The sequence below is a fragment of the Artibeus jamaicensis genome, unplaced genomic scaffold (assembly GCF_021234435.1).
Source record: "Artibeus jamaicensis isolate MK-2021 breed Jamaican fruit bat unplaced genomic scaffold, CSHL_Jam_final contig_391, whole genome shotgun sequence".
NCBI lineage: Eukaryota > Metazoa > Chordata > Mammalia > Chiroptera > Phyllostomidae > Artibeus > Artibeus jamaicensis.
The window spans coordinates 11930754-11953035 of record NW_026521814.1 but is presented as its reverse complement, the minus strand read 5'-3'; the positions used below and the strand labels follow the sequence as shown (position 1 = coordinate 11953035).

Below are 22282 nucleotides of genomic sequence, written 5' to 3'. Positions count from 1 at the left end.
CCTTTTTATTACAAAATCTTTTACTACAAAGTCATAAAATGTAATTCTGTAACAATATCACACTCAAACATACCATATGACATTTTAGGTGACATGTTCCAATTAAAACTATAAATTATTATACACATATTATTACCCTACCAACCACACTCAGGCAGGTGTTACTTCGGCTGGACCCTGTAGGTAGTAGTGTTATGGGTGGGATGAGAGAGACCTGAGTCAAGAGGCTCTTTCCCCTGCCTCTGTTCTTGCCTCACTCACAGGGCATGAATTAAAGTGAGAGACAAATAAGTATAGTGGAAATGAGATAGCAAGTTCATTTATGAAACACAGGAGCACAAAGCTGCAGGCAGGCACCCATAAAGTTGTTAGTAAGTTTATTCTGTACCCTTGAGCCAAGGCTACAAGTGAGTACTTAGCTAGTCTAAGTATGCTGACTATTAGGGTTCTGGGGTTACACAACTTAACTGGCTTCTAGATTCCCCTTTCCTTCCCCCCTTTGGGAATAATGTACAGCTACAAAGGCTCTCTTTCCTGGCTAGTAAAGGCTTTTTGTCTTAGTGAAATGGTGGCAGAGGTCCCTTTCCTAGCATAGGCCCCCTTCTTCCTCCTGTGTAATTCCTGCTTGTGATGTTCAGAACGCCTGGCAATCTTAGTGTGATTGTTACAGAAGCCCCTTTTCTCAGCACAGTCTCAAGGACTCTCCCCTTCTCCTGCCTGTTTTCCTTGTAATGCTTGGGACACCTGGCCATCTTATCAAACCGAGCTCAGGACTTCTGAGTTAATTGATGAGACTGGTTTTCCTTTTGCTTCTAGCCTCCTGTATTAAGTTCTTTGTTAGATTGTAATGGTGAGGGCCCTGCCTTTGTTTCCCCTCTGGCTGCTGGTTCCTAATTACTACCTAACAGTAATAGTCACCCAGTCACCCAAGCCAGAATTGCAAGATTCTTCCTTTTCCTGTCACCCTTTTTATCTAGATAGCTAATAAATTCTGTTGGTCTTAACCTCCCAAATATCTCTTGAATCCTTATCTCCTCTTTGTCACTACTGCCTATGTCTTAGCTTAGACTCACTATCTTTCATCCGGACTGTTATGTTTTCTAACTGGGTTTTCTGCCTCCCAGTCTTGACCCTTCTCAAATCTGTTCTCTACATAGCTATCAGAATCACTATTTTATTTAGCAGCTTTACTGAGATACAATCTTCACCACTCACTCCAAACCCTGTATCTGTTAGCAGTTCTTCCCAACTTGTCCTTAACCCTCCCTCCTCTTCAGCTTTAGGAACCACTAATCTGCTTTCTGTTTCTGTGGATTTGCTGTCCTGGACATTGCATATAAATAATAAAGTATGTGGTCTTTGGTGAAGTACTGGCTTATTTTGCTTAGTATAATGTTTTCAAAACTTATCCACGTTCACTGTATCAGTACTACATTTCTTTTTATTGCTGAATATTCGATTGTGTGTATATAGCACATTTTATATGTTCATTCATCAGTTGGTGAATATTTGGGTTGTTTCCATAGAGTACTCTTTTTAAAGAACAAATCTGATCTCTCCCTTCTTCTTTTTAAAACATCACAGGATTAAGTCCAAGTAATCTGGCTCCAGTTTATTTTTCCTTCTTCACCCCCTACTGCCATTCTCCCACTGCAGATTTTATATTCTGGCAACATCAAACTGCTTAATTCTGGTTTTATGTCTTTGGGCCTTTGACTGAGTTGTTCCCTGTATCAATAATATCTTACCCGGTTTTTCCCTTGGCAAAATTTTGATCCTGTTTAAAACCTTGTTTAACTTGTAGGAAGTTACTTGTATACAGGGTTATTTATTGCAGCAGAGTTTTTAATAGCAAAAGACTGGAAATTTCTTAAATGCCCACTAATAGAGCAAGAGATTGTTTACATAAATGATGTTGTAGCCACACAATAGAATGATAGTCCGGTCTCTGCCTCCTGCCCCAAATACAAGAAGGCTTAGTGATCTGGGAATGATCTCCGTGGTATAGAATTATGTACATGTTCTCTGTGTGGATATATGTGTGTATGTGTATGCAATATACCTTACTGATATAGAGTGAGAAAAGAAATGTGTGTATGTTTTACTACACAGGGTGGGGCAAAAGTAGGTTTACATTTGTTCATATGGAAATAATATAAACAAATACAATATGAACAAATACAAATACAATACAATATGAACAAATACAATAATTAAATAGAAGTATAAACTCTGCATTTCATGTGCTCACAACTGTAAACCTACTCTTGCCCCACCCTGTATATTCTTTTGTGTATATGTGCATCATGACAGCTTTGAAAGGATACACACACACACACACACACACACACACACAAGAAATGGATAACATTGGCAGTTGTGAATATAGTTACTTAATCTTAAAAAACAAATAACTTTTTAAAACCCAAAGTTGCTGTAAAGTATTCTACTAAAGCAGCCTTCCATCATGTTCCCCAAAGTCAATCACTGTCTTGCTTTATTTTGTTATGTTGTATGTATTTCTATTATCCAAATATTAAACTTTATTATTTGTACAATTCACACCTTTTATTTTATTACAAATAGCTTAAAGTTACAGAAAAGTTAGTATGATTTTCTATTAGCAGATTTCTTAGCATTTGAAGGCAAGAATATGTCTTACTACTTTTTATTCCAGTTTGGATAAATGCTCAATATGTATTTAAGCTCTTGAGCAACTGAGATGAGTAAAATAACTTTATAAAAGCTAAGGCAAATAGGTGGTAGTTATTCTGTTAGAAGTGATATGTTATTCATTAGAATGTTACTAATGTTAGTCTGCCAAGCATTTCTCTGTTATGACGGTTTGTATTTTAAGCTACAGTGAAAATTCCAAACAGGTGCCTTTTATTGCCTATCCCAAGTGTAGGTTTTTCTTCTATTATAACGTTACATTGGAAAGTACAAAGTCAGTAGAAGAAACTTTCAGGGATTTACACAAAAATAAATTTCTGGTGTATTCTGTCTATGGAGGCTTCTCTTTTCATTTCAATAGCTGCTTTTATCTCCATATTAATCTTTCTTGTTCACATCTCAACTGTGTCCCCATAGAGCCTTCCTATGTCAGCACTGCCAAAGTACTGACAATGGCCCTTTATTTCCTTCTGATATTGAGCAATGGCAGTCCTGTTCCACAACCTTCTACCCACACTCATCTGGACACAGTTAATAATTATAATTTTATCAATATAAGTGTTTGTCCTACAATTTACCTTTTTAAAACTTAGCATGTTTGGAGAAAAAAATTGAGTTGTTTTTGTTGAATGGTTGTCAAATATTTTGTCCTCCATGCTAAAGGTGGTAGGAAGACTTTTAAACCTGGAAGTAACATGATTAAGTAGCCTTACATAAGTTGTGTGGGCTTTTTATCTTCACCACATTTGTGGTTTTGAGAATTTCACTTAGGGACACATTCAGCCTCTGCTGTTGGTGCTTTTGAAATATCTGATATGCCTCTTTTTTATCTCTTTGTTTCCTCTCTGTGTCTTTTTTTTTCCTACAGCTCTTTTTCCTTTTTTTTCCCCTTTTCCTCCATTTGTCCTCTCTTCAGGTGTCAGTGACACCCATTTGTACCCATGAGCACTCTTTGACCCTACTGGTTGTACCCTGTTTGTTTTCTAGTCTAGACTTATGTAGAGAGGTGGTTGTTCTCCTCTCTGACGTAACAGGGACTGAATGCAAAAATCTGTTTTACCACAGGTGCTCAGAGTGGTTCTCAAGTTTGACATTTTTGCTTAAAAGTGTAGCTCTTTTGAATGGTTGTTTTGAGGGACTTGTACAAAAGCACAGATCAGGCTTCAACTGATATTTTGTGATGGTGTCACTATGACCAAAATGAATTATGTTATGGACTATATACAATAGTGTTTTATGTTTTATAAAGAAAGGCAAACTTCCCATTTAATTTGAAATTTTCACTTCATTAATTTAGGTATGGATGGCAGAACAGAAAATATCATATGATAAGAAGAAGCAAGAAGAATTAATGCAGCAGTATCTTAAAGAACAAGAATCATATGATAATAGGTAAGAAATTCCACTATGCTAGTAATTTTAGAATAATCAATTGCATGAGAATGATCCCTAACTGGCTCATACAAGGTATGTCCAGAAAGTATCCCACCATCTACTATGAAAAAAACATTTATTGAAGAAGATATGAGAAACATAGTACACAGGATGGTAATGTCTCAGTCCCCTTCAAAGCAAGCACTTTGGGACGACCTTACATAGTTCTCCCAGAATCTCTTCCACTGTTCAAAACTCTCTGCAAAATCCTTTGTTGGAATTGCCACTAGGTGCACTGTCATATTTTCCTGAATCTCATCAATTGTCTAAAATCTCTTCCCTTTCAAAGGTTATTTAAGTTTTGGGAAAAGCCAGAAGTAGCAGAGTGCCAAATCTGGGCTTTGGGGGATGGCAGGAGAGACAGAGTCACCTTGGTGATTTGATGTTTTATCAGAAAACTCTGCTTGAGATATGATGCATGAGCAGGTGTCCTGTCGTGATGAAGCTGCCAATTGCCAGTTGCGCTTAACAGCATCCATTTTTGTCTTACTGCATCTCTCAACCAACAAAGAACTTTGAGGTAGTACCCCTTATTAATTGTTTGGCCTAAAGGGGCATACCCAAGATGGACAACACCTTCCCAATGAGAAAACATAGTTTATACTGTCTTGATCTTTTTGTGACTTTGCCGCACCTTTTCAGCCAACTTCCATTGGGACCACTGGGCCTTCATTTCCAGATCATAGCCATAGACCCACGATTCACCTCCATTTATGACCTTCTCGAGGAAATCTGGTTCATTGGTAGCGTTTGAATGAAGTTATCAACTGCAGCACAACGTTCCTTCTGCTCTGGTTGTAGAAGCCATGTAACAGATTTTGCCACAACACATTTCATGCCAAGATCCTGTGTCAAAATCTCAGACACAACAGATTTTGGAATCCCCAGATCAGCTGCTAGTTCTCACACTGTTAGTCGCCCGTACACGGTCAACATTCTCAGGGGTTCTGCATGTTGCAGGCCTTCCAGAACGTGGATCACTTTCAACAGATTCTTGACCATCTTCAAAGCATTTGTGCCACGCTTTTATTTGTGCTGCACTCATTGCATTGTCCCTGAAAGCCTTCTGAATCATCGGAATGGTTTCCATAAAGGAATGTTCAAGTGTAACGCAAAATTTGGTCAGATTCGTTTCTCTACTCACTCAGTCATTTTGAATGTGACGTCCACACACTACACATGCTCACTGAATGGGTTCTTCCACCCCCACTGACTAGTACAGTGAAGTCATCATTATTCATGCATGCACCTTCCAGTCCACTCTCCTTGGCTGCCAGCTTTCATCAATGTTTCATAGACTGTTCTCATTATATTAACAATGGCTGGGCTTTTTCTAGACAGACCTCGTATATTAAATTAGCCTTTTTGAGTGGAATGTCTTAATGATAGGATTCTATTCCCTGTGAACTATCTTTTGTATTTATAGATGGCCACTTACTCATAATTTACATAAAATATATTTATGTGACTCTACATATAGTGTATGATCAAGTTCCAACTTACACAAAGCTTAGAAGAACAAGAAAAGTCTATACTCAAATTTGTCAGACCTCTCACAAAGATATTTCTTTAAAATACATTGAAATGAAAACATGCAAGGACAGCTTCAAGAAGTAAAGTGAAGTGTCTTTACTTGACCTGTATGTCATTCTTCTATTAGTGGCAGGATCCTGGCTGGAGTTCTTCATTGGTTTGTTGAAGCAAAGTACCTGCCCTTTAGCTGTTGTCATTTTATACGTGTATTTGCAAGTCTAACTCTGAGGCTGATTTCTCTTGGTTAGTCACGCAGGTGAATGGTGGTGCTTCAGTTATCTGGATTGTACTCTCACTTCTACTCTGTCCTGCTTTTTGTCAAAGTACAGAACTTAAGCAAAGTAGCACTAAACTATTACTGCTAAATACTCTCTTTAAAATATATTGTGTATTGAGAGCAAAACTTAAAAAATAAAACTTTTAGTTCAATTAAGTACTTTTTGCACTATTTTTATTTAATCTGGTTAGCTTTTACTGAGTACCTGCTTTATGCAAGACAATAAATGGTGTTGTAAGGGCCTATAAAAGTATGATAACATAATTCCTCTCTAGCCTCAAAAAAACCTAGAAAGGGATGGATGTGGTTTTCAGTGGTGAATATCATAAGCAATGTATCAAAAAGGCACTGCTTTAAAACTATGGCATGCTAAATTAGGACAGAGTAATTCCATGTGAGATATAATAAGGTAAGACTTCAAGAAAGAGGTGACATTTAAGCTGAACTATAAAGAATAATAAGGATTTATATTAGTGGTTCTCAGCTGAGGACCATTTTTGCCCCACAGGGGACATGTGGCAATGTTTGGACACATTTTTGATTTTCACAATTCAGATTGGGTGCTGCCAGCATCTAGTAGGTAGGAACTGGGGATGCTGAAAAACAGCTTACAATGCACAGGACAGCCCCACTCAACCAAGAGTGACCTAGTCCAAAGGTACTGTTGGCATTGGCTTATTTAATGCCAATAGTACCACCATTGAGAAGCCCTGATTTACATGTAGTAAAAGCTTGTTAAATATCAGTACAGTGGGAAGGTAGAGAGGGTGTTCAGGAAACAGTCAATAATTGAGTTAGACCAATAAAGAGAGAGTATAGATGGGAGACTAGGTTTGCAACAGATCATACTGTATTTATTCTTTATCTTAGAAAAAGAGTTACTTTGTTGCCTTGGTAATTAATAAATATTGAAGCTGTTTCTCCTACAACTTCTGCCCATTAATTTTACTATTTATTGGTGAATCTCACCTGCATCAGTTACTACTGTGGTTTTCTAACAGTGATTTTCTATTTCTCTTATTCCTGCTACATTTTTTCATTTGAATTCTCTGGAAAGAAAAATTTTCCCTGTCTCTCCTTTCCTCATTTATTTAGTCATTTATTTCTGTCAGTGTGGACTCATAGATATTTCAGATGTCATCTAATAAGTAAAGTTTTTGAACTTTATTTCTGACAAAAATACCTTTGTTCTCTTTGGGATTTTCGAGGTTGGGGGGACAGTTATTCTGTAAGTTTTTCCTCCTACATAAAATTGTTAACCTTAAGTCTTTTTTATACAGATTGCTTATGGGAGATGAACGTGTAAAGAATGGCCTTAACTTCATGTATGAGGCCCCACCAGGAGCTAAAAAAGGTACTTACCTTATTTCTTTTTTTTTTTTTAGTTTTGATGTTTGCAACTAAAGTTGAAGAAATGTTATGACATTTTTTTTAAAGCAAGTTAATTGGGATGACACTGGTTACCAAAATTATACAGGTTTTAGGTATACAGTTCTACAGCATATCATCTGTTCACTGTATTGTGTGTTCACCACCCAAGTCAAGTCTCTATTGCCATTTGTCTCCCCCACACCCTACTCCATCTCCCTTCCACTCCTCTTACCCCATCAGTCACCACACTGTTGTCGACATCCATGAGTTCTTTCTCATTTTTTTTCCTTTTTGCTCAGTCCCTCCAACCCCGCTACCCAGCCCAATTGTGCCCTGACCTTTCAGTCTGCTCTCCTAGGAGTCTGTCTCTGTTTTGCTTGTTAGTTCATTTTGTTCATTAGATTCCACTTGCAAGTGAAATCATATATTTGTCTTTCTCTGACTGGCTTATTTCACTTAGCATAATGTTCTCCAGGTCCATCCATGTTGTTGCAAAGGGTAAAATTTCCTTTTTTGCAACTGAGTAGTATTCCATTATGTAACTGTATCACAGCATCGCTATCCATTCATCAACTGATGGACATGTGGGCTATTTCCAAATCTTAGCTATTGTAAATAGTGCTGCAGTGAACGGAGGGGTGTATATATTCTTTCAAATTAGTGTTTTAAGTTTCTTCAGAGAAATTCCCAGAAGTGAAATTGCTGAATCATAAGGCAGTTCCATTTATAATTCTTTGAGGTAACTAAACATGACAGACATTTTTTTAAGTTTCTCTTTATCTTTTAAAATTGCTGTTATTTTTAAAAATTGCCATTGTTTTATAAAAATAACCTTCAAAAGTGCTACAATCACTAGAACAAATACTAAAAATATTTGTCCGACATAGTAATATTTTATAACTTGTCCTTTGGGGAGGAAAAGAATCTCAACATCAACAGAAATACATTACTTTTTTATAATTTTTGTATATATTTTACTCTTTACTGAATGAACTCGAAAATAGAAGGCATAATATTCACTGTCAATGGATAATATAAAAGTTTAAAAATTAGGAATTATAAGCTTATTGAATATGATCTCTTATTTAATATTGTATCTTATTCTTCAGTGATTTGAATTCTATCTTGTGAAAAAAAGTTAAACCAATAAATTCTTACATGTTACAATTAAATATTATTATATCATAGTGTATAGTATATAATTCATAGTTTATGAGGTTTTTAACTTGATCTTCCTTTTTTCCCCATATTTTTGATATGCAATCAAGAAAACAAAGAGGTAAAGCACTATATTCTATGTTTGAATTTACTTGCAGTAGATTGTAATTTTATGAAAAAATTGAAAGACTTTGTAATGAATGTTTTTAGAAAGAAGAAACAGAAGGGGAGACTGAATACAAATTTGAGTGGCAGAAAGGAGCCCCGCGAGAAAAGTAAGGACAGGTTTTTCTTTTAAGATAAAATATATGTGATTAATTTTATCTGCTGTCCTCCCTGGCCATGCGGCTCAGTTGGTTAGAACGTCATCTGTAGACCAGAAGGTTGCAGGATTTGATTCCTGGTCAGGACACCTGCCTGGGTTGTGGGTTCTATCCCTGGTCAGGGCACGTGTAAAAAAAGTTGTTCTCCCCCACCCTTCCCCTTTTTCTAAAATCAATAAGCATATCTGGGTGAAGAGTAAATTTTTTTAAAACTGATGTCCTATCTTATGTTGTCTTTTCATTCACTAGAGAAAGCATCTAGACTGCCAGTCAAGATGGAGGTGTAGGTAAACACCACTCACCTCCTTACACAACCACAGCAAAAATTACAACTAAACTATAAAACATCTATCACCCAGAATTGTCAAAAATCGAGCTGTATAGTAGTCTGACAACCAAGGAATTAAAGATGTTATGTTTATCCACTGGGTGGAAGGGGCAGACATGTGGAACGGGTGGTCCCACATCCATGTGTGGTACATAAGAATTGGGAGGGATACCTTGGGAATGAGGGATCCTAGCCCCACACTAGACCCCCCCCAGCCCAGGGTTCCAGTGCCAGGAATGTAAGTCCCCATAACTTCTGGCTGTAAAAGTCAGAAGAAACTGCAGATTCTCAGGGGTCTCTTCTAAGGAGCCCACAGTGGACATAGGCAGACTCCCTCAGAGCTCCAGCACCAGAGCAGCAGGTTGAAGGGCACCAGGAACATGTGGGGAGAAACCGAAGTGTCTGTCATCAGGGTGAGTGGAGGTAGACAGTTCCATCCCAGAAACAATTCCAGAGGCCAGGCAGCAGCCACTGTCCCTTTTCTGAGCCCGCCTGCACACAGGGCTGCAGAGCAGCAACACCATATCAGAGACTCCATCAACCTGGTTCCTGTGGGTTTCCATGCCCTGGCAGTTACCTAAGGCTCCACCCCGTCCAACTTACTGGTGGACTTTTCTACAATGGGCTGCTTTCCTAAGGGAGTCAAAGCAGCTCTACGTAATACATAAAAATGAACACAAGGGAGGCTGTCAACATGAGGAAACAAAGAAACATAGTCCAAATGAAAGAACAGAACAAAACTGCAGGAAAAAAAGTAAACCAAATGAAGATAAGCTATCAAATACAGAGTTCAAAACACTGGTTATTAGGATGCTCAAGGAACTCATGGGCACTTCAACAGCATAAAAATGACCCAGGCAGGAATGAAGGTTACACTAAGTGAAATAAAAATTTACAGGGAATCACAGTGGAGTGGATGAAGCTGAGAATCATATAGATGATTTGGAACAGAAGAAAGAAGAAAAACATTAAATCAGAAAAACAAACAAAAAAAAAGAGTCCAAAAACACGAGGATAGGCTAACGCACCTCTGGGACAACTTCAAACATACCAACATTCTAATCATAGGGATGCCAGAAGGAGAAGAGAAAGCAAGAAATGGAAAACTTATTTGAAAAATAATGAAAGAAAACTTCCCTAACTTGGTGAAAGAAATAAACATATAAGTGCAGGAAGCACACAGAGTCCCAAACTAGATGGACACAAAGAGGACCACACCAAGACACATCGTAATTAAAATGCCAAAGGTTAAAGATTAAGAATCTTAAAAGCAGCAAGAGAAAAGCAGAGAGTTACCTATAAAGGAATTCCCATAAGACTGTCAGCTGATTTCCTAAAAGAAACCTCCCAGGCAAGAAGGGGCTGGCAAGAAGTATTCAAAGTGATGAAAGGCAAGGACCTACATCCAAGATCACTCTGTCCAGCAAAGCTGTCATTTAGAATGGAAGGGCAGATAAAGTGCTTCTGAGACAATGTAAAACTAAAGTTCATCATCACCAAACAGTTATTATGGGAAATGTTAAAGGGACTTATTTAAGAAAAAGAAGATGAAAACTATGAATATTAAAATAGCAACAAATTCACAACTATCAACAACTGAATCTAAAAAACAAAACAACAGAAATAGAATCATAGATATGGAGATCATTTGGAGGGTTATCAGTTGGGGAGGGGGAAGGAGGAGAATGGGGGGAGAGGTGAAAGGATTAAGCAATATTAACTGATAGGCGTAGAATAGATGGCAATGTTAAGAACACTATTGGAAATGGGATTGTCAGAGGGAATGGGCATTACTGGGTTGAAGAGGGAAAAGGGAAAATTGGGACAAATAAAATATATTTTTACAAAAAGGCATCTAATATGAAAGTATTTTCAATGATTTAACAATTTGATATAGTATTAGTTTTATTTTTTCATTTTTTAAATTATAATAAACCGGACACTTAATAACTAAATGCTATTTGGAAATACTAAATAATTTTTAATTCTATATTATTTATTATAGTTACACATTTTGTAATGTACCTAGAACTATAAAACTTTTTCAGAATAACTGCTGTTTATTAAGTTATTCTTAATATTGTGTTTGTACATTTTTCTCTACTTAATAGATATGCCAAAGACGACATGAACATCCGAGATCAGCCCTTTGGTATTCAGGCAAGTGACACATATTTTACTCTGTAAGAATAATTGTTATTTAATAAGTACTTCTTTATATTATTGCCCAAAAGGTATTTAAGATGCAGAGGGCTCTGTGGTTTCTATTTGTATCAGATCATAGGAGAACTAGGGGAGAAAATGTTAAGTGTAATAAACACATTATTGAAAGATATCAAAGTTTTGTAGTAAAGTTTATAATGAAAATGTTTTCTGCAGTTGTCAGAATTTGGAGAATCAGCTCAAGGTCCAGAGAAGATGCAAGACTATTTGTTTTGAACTGGGACAAACTGTCTTCAGAGGGCTATATCCTCCTTACGTATAACACTTTTTGGAACACTGCCACACCCATTTTCTGATTGTGTTGTGGCTGTTGTCTTGCTACAGTGGCAGTTGAATTGTTGCAGCAGAGACCTCTAGCTCATAAAGCTTAAAATATTTACTACCTAGCCCTTTATGAAAAGTTTGCCAAACCCTGGTTCACGAAATTGAAATTTCAAAGGAAACTTATTTAAATTAGAGAATTTAAGATTAAGCCATAGGAGAATTCTTTTTTGGAATTTTACCATTTCTTTTTGGATATTATTTAGTTGCCATAAAATAAGAGTCAAAAAGAAATAGAATTTAGCTTAGCTTTTAGGCAGAACTTATAGTAAAAGATTTTTGTATTTGTATTAAATTATAAAATACAGTTATGAAGTCTCTTTCTCTGGAAATCTTTTAAAAGTTAGAATAATTTAACGTAAATTCTGTCAAGCAGTGGAGAATTGAACATTGGTTAGACTCTTAGTATTTTAATAACCAAAGTCATGTTCACTGTTTCTCAGGTTCGAAATGTGAGGTGCATTAAGTGTCACAAATGGGGTCATGTCAACACAGACCGAGAATGTCCTTTGTTTGGTCTTTCGGGAATCAATGCAAGTTCAGTTCCTACTGATGGCTCAGGTAGGCACTAGATGCAACTGTTTGTTTTAAAATATATATTGAGGACAAATAAGGAAAGATAAAATAACATTTTTCTCTAATCTCTCTGGGTATTGTTTTGTTTTAGTTGGGTTGGATTGGGTTTTTCGGACTAAGGCATATTCCCAAAATATAATCAATGGGAAACTCTGATCATATGTTTTGAATTTGAAAGGCAGTATCTCATAATTAAATTCAGTGTTTCTAGCCAAGGGCACCTATGCAAGATATATTAAACATAGTTTATCAAGCTACTAACCTAAGTATAGCAGGAAGAAATGGTTACCTCTCATTTTTATGTCCTCAGTTATAAAGGTAGGTTGATCTAGAAGCCTCAGAAATCACCTCTCTTTAGTTCAGATATAAAATAAAAATTGAGTTTTAAAAAGTGTTAACTAGCCCTGGGTGGTGTGGCTGAGTGGATTGGGCACCAGCCTGTGAACTGATAGGTAACTGGTTCGATTCCCAGTCAAGGATACATTCCTGGGTTGTGGGCCAGGTCCCCAGATGAAGGCAAGTGAGAGGCAACCAATCCATGTATCTCTTTCTTTCTCCCTTCCCGTCTCTAAAGTAAATAAATAAAATCTTTTTTTAAAAAGAATATATTTTAAAATAAATAAATAAAAGATGTTAACTATGTTAAAATTGGTATCTAGTTGAAAATTATTTACCTTCCTGCTTATTATTATCTACCTAAGAAAAGTTGGTTTAATTTGGTTTGTATTATTTGGGTTCTTTTTATAAAAAATATTAAAACTGTGAATTTTTAAGTTAAACTTATCAGTGCCTTGTTAGTATGTTAGTATGTGGCTGAGACAGCCACAGGAGTCCAACCATAACTCATGATGAAGTACAGCAGAGAGGACCTGCTTACCCTGAAACATGCACAAGCCATTTCACTTTTATCAGCTTCAACTCTTCATTGTAAAATAAGGATTGGAGCCCTAGCTGGGCATCTCAGTTGGTTACAGCATCGTCCCAGTATGCCAAGGTTATGGATTCGATCCCCGGTTGGGACACATATAAGAAGCAACCAGTGAATGCATGGATAGATGAAACAATAAATTGATGTTTCTCTGTTTCTCCCTTGCTTTCTCTCTAAAATCAATAAATAAATTTTAAATAAGGATTTGATAGTATAACTCTAGGGGTTTTCAGCATTTTTAAAGCAGCTATAAAACCTTTTTTTTCCTGTCTAATTTTTTTAAAGATATCTAATATGAAACCCAGTATATAGAACATATATAGAACATACAAAGGCAGAGCTGCTCTATTTAAGCAAATGCTCTGGGCATGAACCCAATCCTCAGTTCATCTAGGCCTCTGTTGCACCTCTTTAGACTCCTTATATCATCCACTGCCACCTCTGAGCTCAAGATTCACCCCCAGTCAGCGTACGACTTTCAGCCTCTCTCCTGTAGCTAGAGATCCTGCTTCCTTTGAGCAAGCCAAACGCAAGCTTCAGGATTCAAGTTCCTACAGCTTGCATAGTTTTCCTATAGCTGTAGGGTGCCAGTTCTCTTATTGGGAGTTTTAAAATTTTGATCCATTATCAAGTTTGACACTGTTTCTTTAATGGTGTTACAGATGTCAGAATAGGTAGAGGAAGTACACAAATAAAATATTACATTGAGTTTTTGAAATCCTTATTGCTCTAAAAAATAGAAGCCACATTTTAAGTAAGAGAAAACTATTTGCTCAGCGGTGAGAGAATGTTGATATAGACCTTGGTCTGACAACCTCTGAGAAAAAGAACATCCCATGGATGCTGCAATGCAGGTATCTTTAAGCCCACATACTATGCTCCTTGCTCCCCCGACCTTACCCAGTTGGTTAAAGAAGGGTGAGAGGCCTCAAAGAAATAAAGCCTCAAAAGAAATAGGGGTGGAGTAGGTCATATATGAAGAACCCATTGGCTCACATGTTTCTGACCACTAATTTTACTTACAGGGATCTGTTACTACATATGAAAGTTATATTCTTTTTTCTGGAAGGGGTTGTGTCTTTCTCATCTTTTCCTTCACTCCAGCGTTGTGGTGCCCTTTCAGTGACATGACCCCGTGTGGGCTAGGGATGGGCAGTGGTGGCAGCTGTCTTTGTTCCTTGGCCTCGCCTTTGATCCTGCTCTGAGAGAATGCGTAAGATAGACCCCAGACTTAGCTCTTTACTTAATAATTGACTAGACCTACTTTCTCTTGAGTCTATATTAGAAAGTCTCCTACGACAACCAAAACAACTTACACTATTTAGTTAACCTATTTTTAAACTTAGTATTGAAAACAGTGAATTCAGATATCATAAAGCTGGATTGGCTCTTTTTCAGCTCTCCATTTATACTTATTAACCTTACAGTAATTTAGTCATTCATTTTGTGCAGAGTTTTTGGACCCCACTTATGGTGGGGTTTTACTGTATTCTTCAATCAAAGGAACTTTTTCAAAATAAAGTAAGTGGAGTAGGAAAATGCTCAAGTTTTTGGCTGCTATCAATTTTTAACACATGTAACCACCCTTGAGAAATCTACAAATTAGTGACTCTCTCTGCATAAACTGAGCATTGGAGGGGTGGAGGGGGTGGAGGATGAAAAGTATCACCTTTATTGAAATACTATAATTAATATCCCTAATACATAAAATGTTCTTTCAAGTCAATCTGAAAGAGAGCAAAATAAAAAAGGACATAAATATTGGTGGTTTACAAAAGGAGGAATTCAAATAGCCATAAAAGCTATGACAATATTTTCAATATTAATAACCAAAGAAATGAAAACTAAAGTAATATATTATCTTTTAGCCCATCAAATTTGGTAAAGATTTAAAACATCTATATTTCCGATGTTAGAGCAAGTGTGGTAAAATTAACATTTTAATCTGCTGATGATAAATTGAAACAGCTTTTCTGAAGATCCATTTGATGGTATGTATCAAAAGCCTTAAAAACATGTATATTTTTACCTACAAATTCAACTTCCAGGAATTTATAATAAAGTGATAAAGCAGATGCTCAAAGGTTTATAGTGATGAACTATTAGAAACAACCCTAAATGTTCATCAGTAAAGGTAAAATAAACTCACTTGTTCAGCGGTTATGTATGGAGCACTTACTCTGTGCCAGGTATTTTTCCGGGCTCTAGGAATTCAGTCTCTAGACAGAGAAGGTCCTTCCTTTGATTGTATTGGAAATGACACAACAATTTTTTTTCTAAAATCCTAAGAAGGATTTTTTTAAAGATTTTATTTATTTTTAGAGAGGGGGGAAAGGAGGGAAGGAGGGAAAGAAACATTGATATGAGTGGGGGTGGAAATTCTGACAACTGTAATTGAACAATAAAATAATTTTTTTAAAAAAGAAGACTAAACATCAATGTGAGAGAGAAGCACCTATCTGTTGACTCTCATAAACACCCCAACCAGAGACCAAGCTCACAACCCAGGCGTGTGCCCTGACCAGGAACTGAACTGACAACCTTCCACTTTGTGGGACAGCGCCCAACCAACTTAGCCGTACCAGTCAGGGCACACAAAATAAATTAATAAGTAAGAAAGCAGTAGGTATTAATAAGTTCTATGATAAAATTAAATTGGATACTGTAATAACAACTCAATGGGGAGTAACTTTAAATTGTTTGTTTGTTTGTTTGTTTGTTTATTTATTTATTTATTTTTAGAGGGGAAAGAAGGGAGGGAGGAACCATAAATTCAGAGAAGCAGTGTACTTAGTGGCTAAGAGCACAGACTGTGGAGCGAAGGAGGTAGTAAATGCCTGATCTGGAGCTCCTGCCCTGCTGCTTAGTAGCCACGTAACTTGAAACACACTGACTAAGCACTCTGTGAGGTGTAAATGTGAGGACAAAGACTGGTAAATATCTGAGAATATCTCAAAGCACTGAACTCTATGATAAAATTATGATTAAAAACAAGTCAGTGACTTACCATCGCTGATACCACGCAAGGTGATGTACCATGTATTTCTGGTGTACCATAACAGCTGAGAGCATCAGCTTCAGCTATATGTAGGAACAATTGAAGATACAGGAAATAGTACTCTCATTTATTTGTTCTTTTATTTGTTTAGATTTGTTTTATTAACATTACCGTCATAAATTTATCCTAAAAGAATAATCATAGATATGTCCAAAGAGTTTATACAAAGTATGAGTCTAATAGTAAAAGAAAGAGAGAACCTGAATACCTAATAAAAGGATATTAGGTGAATAATTACAAGATGTTAACAAAGGAATGCTACTATGCAGCCATTAAAAGTGATGTGACGACTGCTTCCTATCATGGTATGGATGTTGTTTTTAACATATGGTCAAGTAAAAAAAGCAGATTTTAAAACAAAGTAGTTATCCATTGGAGTTTCTTTTTTATCTTTAGGTAAAAATATAGACAGATACTTTAGAAAAATGCCTGGAAGATGATTTCTCAAAATATTAGCCACAGTTGTACATTTATAATTTTTAAGTGAATATTATTTTAGAAGAATTTAAAATTATACATAGAAATAAATTATTTTAAATTGTATTGCTCAGTTAATACCTTTAAAGTTTGACCAGAATATAATAGGGCCACTTAACTAACTCCAGCAGAAACTCTTAAAGGTTTCTCAAAAACAAAATCAAGACTCTGCTATATCAAATAGGAAAGCAAATAATAACGATGTTGTATTCTGAGTTTGCAGTGAAAAACAAACTCCCAATTTTCTAATCCACTTGCTGATTCAAGCTAAAAAAAAATCTTTTCATTTAAAAAAAAATCACCTATTGAATAATGTCTCACCAGCGAGTAGAGATTATTTTTGCAATAAGGCAGTCTCAGTGGACGAGTCATCATGGGATAATCACACCCCTGGGGTATGCAGCCTTCTGCCTGTAATCTCCCAGGAGTGTAATTATTTCATGATAACCATACCCCCTGGTGTTGCATTATTTCTATTATGAAATTCTTAGTTTAGTGTACAAAGTAACGTACTTTGATCACTGGAAACTACAAGGTGCTGTTAGAATGTTCCAGCTGTGAGGTTTACAGAGACCAGCTATAAGATTTACTTCTCCTTTATAAAGTAAAATTAGGCAATCAAAATGCTTCTTTTGGCTAAGCCGGTTTAGAATCTCTTCTATTGATAAGATCATCTTAACTTTGTAAGTTTTCCTCCGTTCTAGATATATCCAAATTATATGCAAAACTTGCAAGCTTCAGTGGTGACTGAATTTTTATGAAATATTTTTATATTATAACATAATTAAATGACCTGCCCACGTGGCTTTTATCAATGGCCCTTATTCTTATCATAGACTGTTACTGTTGTCGTTCATGTTTTTAATGTATATCAAAGTTAAGCATTTTTAAATTTGCAATGGGGTTTTCAAAAAGCAAGTGGGTTTCTTTGGGCGGGGATTGTTTGTATTTCTGCTTTCTTCATAAATTTCATAGTTACATATATTCATATGCCTCTACTTAATCTTTTTGTTTTAATCTTACTTGTGTTTCTTCTCAGTACTTTTTTTTACAGCAGTTTTAGGTTCACAGTAATATTGAGAGGACAGTACAGAGATTTCCTATATGCCTCCACCCCCACAAATGCATAGCCTCCCTCATTATCAACATCCTCTACAAGAATGGTATCTTTGTTGCAGTTGATTAACCTACATTGACACATTATTGTCACCCAGAGTGCATAGTCTACCTAAGGGCTCACTTTTTGTGCTGTGCACTCCATGGGTTTGGACAAACATATGATGACATGTATCCACCATTATAGTACCATACAGAGTACCATACGGTTTCACTGCCCTAAAAATCCTCTGTGCTCTGCCTGTTTATCCTTCTCTCCCCTCCAACAATTGATTTTTTTCCTGTCTCCATAATTTTGTCTTTTCCTGAAGATCATATAGTTGGAATCATACAGTATGTGGCCTTTTCAGATTGGCTTCTTTCACTTAGCTATATGCATTTAAGTTTCCTCCATGTTTTTCATGGTTTCATAACTCATTTCTTCTCAGTGCTGAATTTCATTGTGTGGATATATCACAGTTTATTGATCCATTCACCTACTGAAGAGCATCTTAGTTACTGTACTTTCAAGTTTTGGCAATTATGAATAAAACTGCTATGTGCAGGTTTTCTTGTTTTCAGCTCCTTTGGGTCAATACCAATAAGTGTGATTGCTGGATTGTGTGGTAAGAGTATGTTTAGTTTTATAAGAAATTGCAAACTGTCTTCCAAAATGGCTATATAATTTTGCATGCCCACTGGCAATGAATGAGAGTTCCCATTTTGCATTGCCAGTGTTATGAATGTTCTAATAGATCTATAGTGGCATCCCATTTTGCATTTCCTTGATGACAGGATGAAGTGCATCTTTTTAAAATTTATTTTTCCATTACCATTTATCCCCCCATACCCTCTTCCACCTCCAGCCCCCCCACTGCAATCACCACACTGTTGTCAGTGTCCATGAGTTCTTTCTCTTTTTTTCACTCAATCCTCCCATCCCCCCTAACCTGCACCCCCTCAGCTGTCAGCCTGCTCTCTATCTATGAGCATGTCTCTATTATTTTTAGAGAGAGAGGAAGGGAGGGAGAAAGAGAGGTACAGGAACATTGATGTGTGAGAGAAACATCAATCCCATTGCCTATTCCACATGCCCCAACCTGGGACAAGGCCCACAACCCAGGCATGTACCATGACCAGGATTTGAACCAGTAACCGTTCACCTTGCAGAATGACACCCATCCCACTGAGCCACACCGATCAAGGCAAATCTGTCTCTATTTTGCTTGTTTGTTCAGTTTGTTCATTAGATTCCATGTATGAGTGAAATCATATGGTAATTGTCCTTGTCTGACTGGCATATTTCACTTAGCATAATGTTCTCCAGTTCCATTCATGCTGTTGCAAAGGGTAAAAGTATCTTCTTTTTTACAGCTGAGTAGTATGCCATTGACAGCTCATCTTTTCATATGCTTATTTGCCATCTGTATATCTTCTTGGTGAGGTGTCTGTTAAGACTGTTAGATCATTTTTCTTGAGCAAGTGTTTTTAAAGCAGTTTTATTGAGTTATAATTTATGCACCATACAGTTCACCTATTTAAAGTGTACAATTCAGTGGCTTTGAATTAAATGACTTTTAGTTTGTATATTCACAGAGTTGTACATTCATCACCGTAATTTTAGAACATTTTCATTACTCCAGTAGGAAACTTCACACTCCCTAGTCTCCCTATAAAATGCCCTACTGGGACATTTTATATAAAAGGAATCATAACAATATGTAGTAAAGAAAGTTATTTTAATATCTCTTTCTTTGCCTTTAAATTTTACACTTTAACACAATGAAAATTGCATTGCTTACCCTCCAACCCACACCCAAAGTACGTACTTTCCAGCATCCTCTTTCTCCCCATGGAATCTGGACATTGATGTACAACAATATGCATAGAGAATTTATTGTTAACCAGGGAACCTCATTCAAGCTGTCCAGAGTTTTTATTAAAGTTTAATTATATAGGCATGAATGATGGAGTGATTGGCCATGTGGTTGAACTCAGCCTCTAGTCCCTGTGCCTTTCCTGGAGGTCAGACTGATAATCATGTGGCTCAAAGGCCCAGCCCTCTAGAATCACATGGTTGGTCTTTCTGGTTTGGCCAGTCCCATCCTGAGTCATCTCCTTAATATAACCTATCTAAGAGCTCGCTATGAGTCACCTTGTTAATATAAACTAGTAGATTCCACCATGAATAACAAAGATACTCCTGTCACTCAAGTAATTTTGAGGATTTCGAGGCTCATTCCCAGAAACTGGGGACACAGGCCTGCCAAATTTTTTTATTACATAGCAGATGTATTTTCATTTTCACTTAGTTTAAATATTTTTTAATTTCTCTTGAGACTTCTTCAATCCATGTTATTTAGAAGTATGTTGTTTCATCTACAAATATTTTAGGATTGTTCCGGCTAACTTTCTGTTATTGATTTCTAGTTTAATTATATTATGGTCTGAGACCATCCTTTGTATGGTTTCTTTTACATTTGTTAAAGTGCATTATATAGCCCAGAATGTGGTCTGTCTTGGTGAATATGAGCTTGAGAAGAAAGTGTATTATGCTGTTGTTGGATAAAGTACCTTATAAATATCTGGTAGATCCAGTTGATGGATGGTGATGTTCAGTTTAACTATATCCTGTTGATTTTCTGCCTGCTGGATCTGTCCATTTCTGTTAGAGGGGCATTGAAGTCTCAGCCATAATACTGTATTTGTCTATTTCTAAAAACATTTCTATCAGTTTTCGCTTCACATATTTTGTTAGGTGCTTAGACATATGAGATTGTTGTGTCTTACTGGAGAATGGATCTCTTTTCTTTATGTAATTGGTTTTCTTTAAATCCTTGATAAAGGATTGATCGGAAATCTGCCTTGTCTGAAATTAATATAGATACTCCAGCTTTGTTTAGTTACTATTAGCATGGTATCTCTTTCTCCATCCTTTACTTTTACTTTATCTGTCTTCATATTAAAGTGGGTGTCTTCTGGCTGGTGTAGCTCAGTAGATTGAGCGCAGGCCTGCGAACCAGAGGATTGAGGTTTGATTCCCAGTCGGGGCACATGCCTGGGTTGCAGGCCAGTTCCCAGCAGGGGACACACGAAAGGCAACTATACATTGATGTTTCTCTCCCTCTCTCCTTCCCTTCCCCTCTAAAGATAAATACAATCTTAAAAAACTCTAACATTAATTATAAAAAATAAAAATAAATAAATTGGGTTTCTTATATACAACATGCAGTTGGATCTTGTTTTTTAATCTATTATTGATATAATTGGATTAAGATTTACCATATTTATAATTGCTTTTTATTTGTTGCCTTATTCTTTGCTTTTGGTCTTCCACTCTTCTGCTTTCTCTGATTTTAATTGAGCATTTTATGTGATTCCATTTTATTTTTCTCTTAGCATGTCTGTTATACCTATTTTTAATTTAGTGGTTAGCGTAGAAATTGCAGTAGAAATTTACAGTGAATCTAAGTCCACTTTCAAATAACACTCTGCCAGTATCTTAAAACGGAGTAAACCAGTCCTTTTATACAAACCAGTTCCTCCCTTCTGTCCCTTTACTGTCGTGCCTTTCGTTTACCATAAGCAACAGTCATCCGGTATGTTACTACTACTATTGTCATCTGGAACAAGATGTTATCTGTTAGATCAGTTAAGAGTAAGAAAAATAAACTATTTTATTCTACTTTCATTCATTCCTTCGCAAATGCTCTTTCTTTATGTAAATCTGAGTTTTGTTTTTGTTTTTTTTAATCCTCACTCAAGGGCATGCTTCTTGTAGAAAGAAGGAAAGGGAGGAGAGAAACATCACTCAGCTGCCTCTTACACATGCCCCAAATGGGGACCAAACACACAACCCAGGCGTATGCCCTGACCAGGAATTGAACCCCAGACCTTTCAGTTCATGGGACAGCATTCCAACTGAGCCATACCAGCTAGGGTGATCTGAGTTTTTGATCATCATTTTCCTTTTCTCTGAAGAACTTCTGTCAATGTTCCTTATAAGATAGATATATTGGTGACAGAGTCCTCAGTTTTTGTTTGAGAAAGTCTTTATTTCTCCTTCACTTTTGAAGGATAATTTCACTGGATACAAAATTCTATGTTGGTGATTTTTTCTTTAAATATTTCACTCCACTCTCTTCTTCCTTGCATGGTTTAAGAGAAGTCCAATTTAATTCTTATCCTTGTTCCTCTCTAGGTAATGGATTTCCCCACTTTCCTACCCTCAGCATCTTTCAAGATTTTGTCTTCATCTTTGATTTTCTGCTGTTTGAATATGATATCTCCATGGGTGTGTGTATGTTTTGTATTTTTCTGCTCGATGTTTTCTGAGCTTCCTGGATCTGTGGCTTGGTGTCTATCATTAATCTTGAGAAATCTCAGGCATTATTATTTCAAATATTTCTTCTGTTCTTTTCTCTTCTGGTATTCCTGTGGTACGTATGTTCCACCTTTTATATTGTCCAGTAGTTGTTGGATATTCTGATTTCCTTTTATTTTTTTC

General features: G+C 36.5%; 1 protein-coding gene across 1 annotated transcript in view; it reads left to right on the top strand.

Annotated features, from left to right (window-relative positions):
* The window catches only part of CIR1 (corepressor interacting with RBPJ, CIR1), a 45226-nt gene that overhangs the window by 1997 nt on the left and 20947 nt on the right, over positions 1-22282 (top strand). The window contains exons 2-7 of the mRNA XM_037151278.2: positions 3971-4065; positions 7198-7271; positions 8557-8567; positions 8657-8721; positions 11209-11257; positions 12085-12202. Of these exons, the coding sequence (XP_037007173.2) occupies positions 3971-4065; positions 7198-7271; positions 8557-8567; positions 8657-8721; positions 11209-11257; positions 12085-12202 (412 nt within the window). The remainder of the gene's footprint in view (positions 1-3970; positions 4066-7197; positions 7272-8556; positions 8568-8656; positions 8722-11208; positions 11258-12084; positions 12203-22282) is intronic.